At 50.1% G+C, this 6,169-nt stretch overlaps 1 protein-coding gene across 1 annotated transcript; it reads right to left on the bottom strand.

The window, feature by feature from the left end:
- Positions 1-326: 326 nt before the first annotated feature.
- On the bottom strand, positions 327-3,800 carry LOC115188921 (E3 ubiquitin-protein ligase RNF216). The gene is made up of 3 exons (XM_029747747.1): positions 3,403-3,800; positions 2,243-2,312; positions 327-688 (listed from the first exon to the last, which is right to left on the bottom strand). The coding sequence occupies exons 1-3, from the start codon at positions 3,613-3,615 to the stop codon at positions 399-401; spliced, it is 573 nt and encodes a 190-aa protein (XP_029603607.1). The 5' UTR covers positions 3,616-3,800; the 3' UTR covers positions 327-398.
- Between the last annotated feature and the right edge of the window lie 2,369 nt (positions 3,801-6,169).

Raw genomic sequence — 6,169 nt, 5'->3', positions numbered from 1 at the left:
GTAGAGGAGGGGGGGGGTTATAGGGGTCTGTAGTAGAGGAGGGGGGGTTATAGGGGTCTGTAGTAGAGGAGGGGGGGGTTATAGGGGTCTGTAGTAGAGGAGGGGGGGTTATAGGGGTCTGTAGTAGAGGAGGGGGGTTATAGGGGTCTGTAGTAGAGGAGGGGGGGTTATAGGGGTCTGTAGTAGAGGAGGGGGGGTTATAGGGGTCTGTAGTAGAGGAGGAGGGGGGTCTGGTAGTAGAGGAGGGGGGTTATAGGGGTCTGTAGTAGAGGAGGGGGGTTATAGGGGTCTGTAGTAGAGGAGGGGGGTTATAGGGGTCTGTAGTAGAGGAGGGGGGTTATAGGTGTCTGTAGTAGAGGAGGGGGGGTTTATAGGGGTCTGTAGTAGAGGAGGGGGGGTTATAGGTGTCTGTAGTAACGAGGGGGGGGTCCATAGTGCATGGGCATGTTGACGTCTATATTGTTTGGGTTGTTGTTGACCTGGTTGAGGGGGGGGTGGTAGTTGAGGGGGGGCAGGTGGAGGAGCGGGGGCACGTAGGGGGCGGGGGGCAAGGGCTGGCGATGAGGCAGAATGACGCGAGGAGGGACCAATAGGGGCGCTCGCACCGCCTGTGGAGGGAGGGCTGCTCGAGGTCGCTTAGCAACCACCACAGGTTCCGGGGGCGGGCCCACTCTCTTCCCTGAAGTCTCTGAGAGGGAGAGAGAGACAGACAGCGAGAGAGGAGAGAGAGACATGTCATTTAGTCAGGGTGATAGATGACCTATCAGTTAGTCAGGGTGATAGATGACCTATCAGTTAGTCCAGGGTGATAGATGACCTATCAGTTAGTCCAGGGTGATAGATGACCTATCAAGGTGATAGATGACCTATCAGCTAGTCAGGGTGATAGATGACCTATCAGGGTGATAGATGACCTATCAGGGTGATAGATGACCTATCAGTTAGTCAGGGTGATAGATGACCTATCAGTTAGTCCAGGGTGATAGATGACCTATCAGTTAGTCCAGGGTGATAGATGACCTATCAGTTAGTCCAGGGTGATAGATGACCTATCAGTTAGTCCAGGGTGATAGATGACCTATCAGTTAGTCCAGGGTGATAGATGACCTATCAGTTAGTCCAGGGTGATAGATGACCTATCAGTTAGTCCAGGGTGATAGATGACCTATCAGGGTGATAGATGACCTATCAGGGTGATAGATGACCTATCAGGGTGATAGATGACCTATCAGGGTGATAGATGACCTATCAGGGTGATAGATGACCTATCAGGGTGATAGATGACCTATCAGGGTGATAGATGACCTATCAGGGTGATAGATGACCTATCAGTTGATAGATGACCTATCAGGGTGATTAGTGACCTATAGTTAGTCCAGGGTGTGATAGATGACCCTATCAGTTAGTCCAGGGTGATAGATGACCTATCAGTAGTCCAGGGTGATAGATGACCTATCAGGGTGATAGATGACCCTATCAGGGTGATAGATGACCTATCAGGGTGATAGATGACCTATCAGGGTGAAGATGACCTATCAGGGGTGATAGATGACCTTCAGGGTGATAGATGACCTATCAGGGTGATAGATGACCTATCAGGGTGATAGATGACCTATCAGTTAGTCCAGGGTGATAGATGACCTATCAGTTAGTCCAGGGTGATAGATGACCTATCAGTTAGTCCAGGGTGATAGATGACCTATCAGGGTGATAGATGACCTATCAGGGTGATAGATGACCTATCAGGGTGATAGATGACCTATCAGGGTGATAGATGACCTATCAGGGTGATAGATGACCTATCAGTTAGTCCAGGGTGATAGATGACCTATCAGTTAGTCCAGGGTGATAGATGACCTATCAGGGTGATAGATGACCTATCAGTTAGTCCAGGGTGATAGATGACCTATCAGTTAGTCCAGGGTGATAGATGACCTATCAGTTAGTCCAGGGTGATAGATGACCTATCAGTTAGTCCAGGGTGATAGATGACCTATCAGTTAGTCAGGGTGATAGATGACCTATCAGTTAGTCAGGGTGATAGATGACCTATCAGTTAGTCCAGGGTGATAGATGACCTATCAGTTAGTCCAGGGTGATAGATGACCTATCAGTTAGTCCAGGGTGATAGATGACCTATCAGTTAGTCAGGGTGATAGATGACCTATCAGTTAGTCAGGGTGATAGCTGTTAGTAGATTACCCATAATGCCAGAGGGACAGTATTAGACAGTAACACTGACCTGCGTTCTTCTTGTTGAGTTCTTTCTCCCCCTCTTTCTGAATCTCCTGAATGATGCGCTCGTCGTCTTGCTGTAGAGACACACACACACACACACACACACACACACACACACACACACACACACACACACACACACACACACACACACACACACACACATTAGCCGGTCCTCTGTAGTTTAGCTGGTAGAGCATGGCGCTAGCAACGGCAGGGGAGTGGGTTCGATTCCCGGGTACCACCCAGACGCAAAATGTATGCACGCAGGACTAAGTCGCTTTGGATAAAAGCATTTGCTGAAAGTCATATTATATTATTATAATTAGTTGTTGGTCAATAATGCCTTGGTTGGCTAGCGTGTTAGCTCTCTGCTAACTCTTAACTAGCGTTAGCTCTCTGCTAACTCTTAACTAGCGTGTTAGCTCTCTGCTAACTCTTAACTAGCGTGTTAGCTCTCTGCTAACTCTTAACTAGCGTGTTAGCTCTCTGCTAACTCTTAACTAGCGTGTTAGCTCTCTGCTAACTCTTAACTAGCGTGTTAGCTCTCTGCTAACTCTTAACTAGCGTGTTAGCTCTCTGAACTCTTAATAGTGTTAGCTCTCTGTAACTCTAAGCGTGTTAGCTCTCTGCTAACTCTTAACTAGCGTGTTAGCTCTCTGCTAACTCTTAACTAGCGTGTTAGCTCTCTGCTAACTTTTAACTAGCGTTAGCTCTTTGTTGGGCTAACGTGGCTACTGCTGTTAGCGCTGTTAATGCTCTGTATAACAGGTAGGGTGTGTGTTCACCGTGGGGTCTGTGTGTGTGTGTGTGTGCTCACCGTGGGGTCTGTGTGTGTGTGTGTGTGTGCTCACCGTGGGGTCTGTGTGTGTGTGTGTGTGTGTGTGTGTGTGTGTGTGTGTGTGTGTGTGTGTGTGTTCACCGTGGGGTCTGTGTGTGTGTGTGTGTGTGTGCTCACCGTGGGGTCTGTGTGCTCACCGTGGGGTCTGTGTGTGTGTGTGCTCACCGTGGGGTCTGTGTGTGCTCACCGTGGGGTCTGTGTGTGTGTGTGTGTGTGTGTGTGTGTGTGTGTGTGTGTGTCTGTGTGCTCACCGTGGGGTCTGTGTGTGTGTGTGTGTGTGTGTGTGTGTGTGTGTGTGTGTGTGTGTGTGTGTGTGTGTTCACCGTGGGGTCGGTCCAGAGGGAACACTTGCGGCAGTGCCTACAGGGAGCGCCAGGTGAGCGAGCGTGCTGACAGAAGTGGTTGTATCCACTGATTGGCTCTCGGCACAGGTAACACATGTAGCTTCCACAACGACACCACATCCTGTTACACCCTTCAGACTTCACCAGACCTGTTCCGCACCTCACACACTTCCTGACCCGCGCCGCTGTCATCCGCTCCTCACTGTCGGGGATAGAGAGGAGTTAGGACCCTAGTTAGGACCCAACACCAGAACTGTTCTACACTTCCTGACCCGCGCCGCTGTCATCCGCTCCTCACTGTCGGGGATAGAGAGGAGTTAGGACCCTAGTTAGGACCCTAGTTAGTGCCCTAGTTGGGACCCTAGTTAGGACCCTAGTTAGGACCCTAGATGGGGCCCTAGTTAGGACCCTAGTTAGTGCCCTAGTTAGGACCCTAGTTAGGACCCTAGTTAGGACCCTAGTTAGGACCCTAGTTAGGACCCTAGTTGGGACCCTAGTTGGGACCCTAGTTAGGACCCTAGTTGGGACCCTAGTTAGGGCCCTAGTTGGGACCCTAGTTAGGGCCCTAGTTGGGACCCTAGTTAGGACCCTAGATGGGGCCCTAGTTAGGACCCTAGTTAGTGCCCTAGTTGGGACCCTAGTTAGGACCCTAGTTAGGACCCTAGATGGGGCCCTAGTTAGGACCCTAGTTAGTGCCCTAGTTGGGACCCTAGTTGGGACCCTAGCTGGGACCCTACATGGGACCCCAGATGGGACCCTAGTTTGGCCCCTAGTTAGGACCACAGATGGGACCCTAGTTGGACCCCGAGTTAGGACCCCAGATGGGACCCTAGTTGGGGCCCTAGTTAGGGCCCTAGATGGGACCCTAGTTGGTACCCTGACAAGTCAGATCTGATGGTTCTGGCAGACTACTTCCTGTCTGTCAGCTGCAGGAAGTCTGAGGAGCTGTGGACAGCAACAACAGGAAGTACTGGACGTGTGTGGTAAGTGTGTTTGTTGTGAGTGTGTTTGTTATTAAAGTGTGTGTGTGGAGAGACAGGAAGCATCCCGCCTGCTAAACTTCCTGCCCAGTTATCCGGGAAACAGAGCTGTTTACCCAGTACCCTCTCTGGTGTGAGAGGAACAGGACAAAGAGCAGGCGTTTAGCTCCATCCCTGCACTAAAACCTGGGGTGTAGTATTCACTACGAACGACGAACAGAACCAACCGAGTTCGTCCATTTAGAAACACTCATTTTCAACGTAAAAACTTTTGCTACGGTGTTGCACAAATGAATACACCCCCTGATAACAGCAACCTAAGAGCTGGATGGGAACCGTGTTAGAGCAGGGTTGGAGCTAAAGCCTCTCCTAGTCCAGGAGACCCAAAGGAAGGTCTCAGTGTTATCCTAGTCCAGGAGACCCAAAGGAAGGTTTTAGGTCTCAGTGTTATCCTAGTCCAGGAGACCAAAAGGAAGGTTTTAGGGCTCAGTGTTATCCTAGTCCAGGGGACCAAAAGGAAGGTTTTAGGGCTCAGTGTTATCCTAGTCCAGGAGACCCAAAGGAAGGTCTCAGTGTTATCCTAGTCCAGGAGACCCAAAGGAAGGTTTTAGGGCTCAGTGTTATCCTAGTCCAGGAGACCCAAAGGAAGGTTTTAGGGCTCAGTGTTATCCTAGTCCAGGGGACCAAAAGGAAGGTTTTAGGGCTCAGTGTTATCCTAGTCCAGGGGACCAAAAGGAAGGTTTTAGGGCTCAGTGTTATCCTAGTCCAGGAGACCCAAAGGAAGGTTTTAGGGCTCAGTGTTATCCTAGTCCAGGAGACCAAAGGAAGGTTTTAGGGCTCAGTGTTATCCTAGTCCAGGAGACCCAAAGGAAGGTTTTAGGGCTCAGTGTTATCCTAGTCCAGGGGACCAAAAGGAAGATTTTAGGGCTCAGTGTTATCCTAGTCCAGGAGACCGAAAGGAATGTTTTAGGGCTCAGTGTTATCCTAGTCCAGGGGACCAAAAGGAAGGTTTTAGGGCTCAGTGTTATCCTAGTCCAGGAGACCCAAAGGAAGGTTTTAGGGCTCAGTGTTATCCTAGTCCAGGAGACCCAAAGGAAGGTCTCAGTGTTATCCTAGTCCAGGAGACCCAAAGGAAGGTTTTAGGGCAGTGTTATCCTAGTCCAGGAGACCCAAAGGAAGGTTTTAGGGCTCAGTGTTATCCTAGTCCAGGAGACCCAAAGGAAGGTTTTAGGGCAGTGTTATCCTAGTCCAGGAGACCCAAAGGAAGGTTTTAGGGCTCAGTGTTATCCTAGTCCAGGAGACCCAAAGGAAGGTTTTAGGGCTCAGTGTTATCCTAGTCCAGGGGACCAAAAGGAAGGTTTTAGGGCTCAGTGTTATCCTAGTCCAGGAGACCCAAAGGAAGGTTTTAGGGCTCAGTGTTATCCTAGTCCAGGAGACCCAAAGGACAGGTTTTCGGGCTCAGTGTTATCCTAGTCCAGGGGACCCAAAGGAAGGTTTTAGGGCTCAGTGTTATCCTAGTCCAGGAGACCCAAAGGAAGGTTTTAGGGCTCAGTGTTATCCTAGACCAGGAGACCCAAAGGAAGGTCTCAGTGTTATCCTAGTCCAGGAGACCCAAAGGAAGGTTTTAACACACCCTTTGGTTCTACAGGACCAGTTTCAAGGAGAGCAAAAGGGAAGGACGAGGACCCTTCTTTCTGACCAGGCGCCAGCATGGACCACATTAACCATTTCCAATAAATGTTTTCTTCACCGTGGTCTGAAAACGA

The sequence above is a fragment of the Salmo trutta genome, unplaced genomic scaffold (genome assembly GCF_901001165.1).
Source record: "Salmo trutta unplaced genomic scaffold, fSalTru1.1, whole genome shotgun sequence".
In the NCBI taxonomy this organism is placed as follows: Eukaryota; Metazoa; Chordata; class Actinopteri; order Salmoniformes; family Salmonidae; genus Salmo; species Salmo trutta.
Note: the sequence above shows the minus strand (reverse complement) of the source record. Positions and strands in the feature narration are given on the sequence as shown.

Bases quoted from the DNA above. Each gene is read 5' to 3' on its own strand.
- LOC115188921 (XM_029747747.1), bottom strand. From the start codon at position 3,615: ATGACAGCGGCGCGGGTCAGGAAGTGTGTGAGGTGCGGAACAGGTCTG. The intron at 2,313-3,402 runs GTGAACACACAC...GTGTCTCTACAG, and splicing joins CCCTCTGGACCGACCCCACG to CAAGACGACGAGCGCATCAT. The intron at 689-2,242 runs GTCAGTGTTACT...TCTCCCTCTCAG, and splicing joins ACTCAACAAGAAGAACGCAG to AGACTTCAGGGAAGAGAGTG.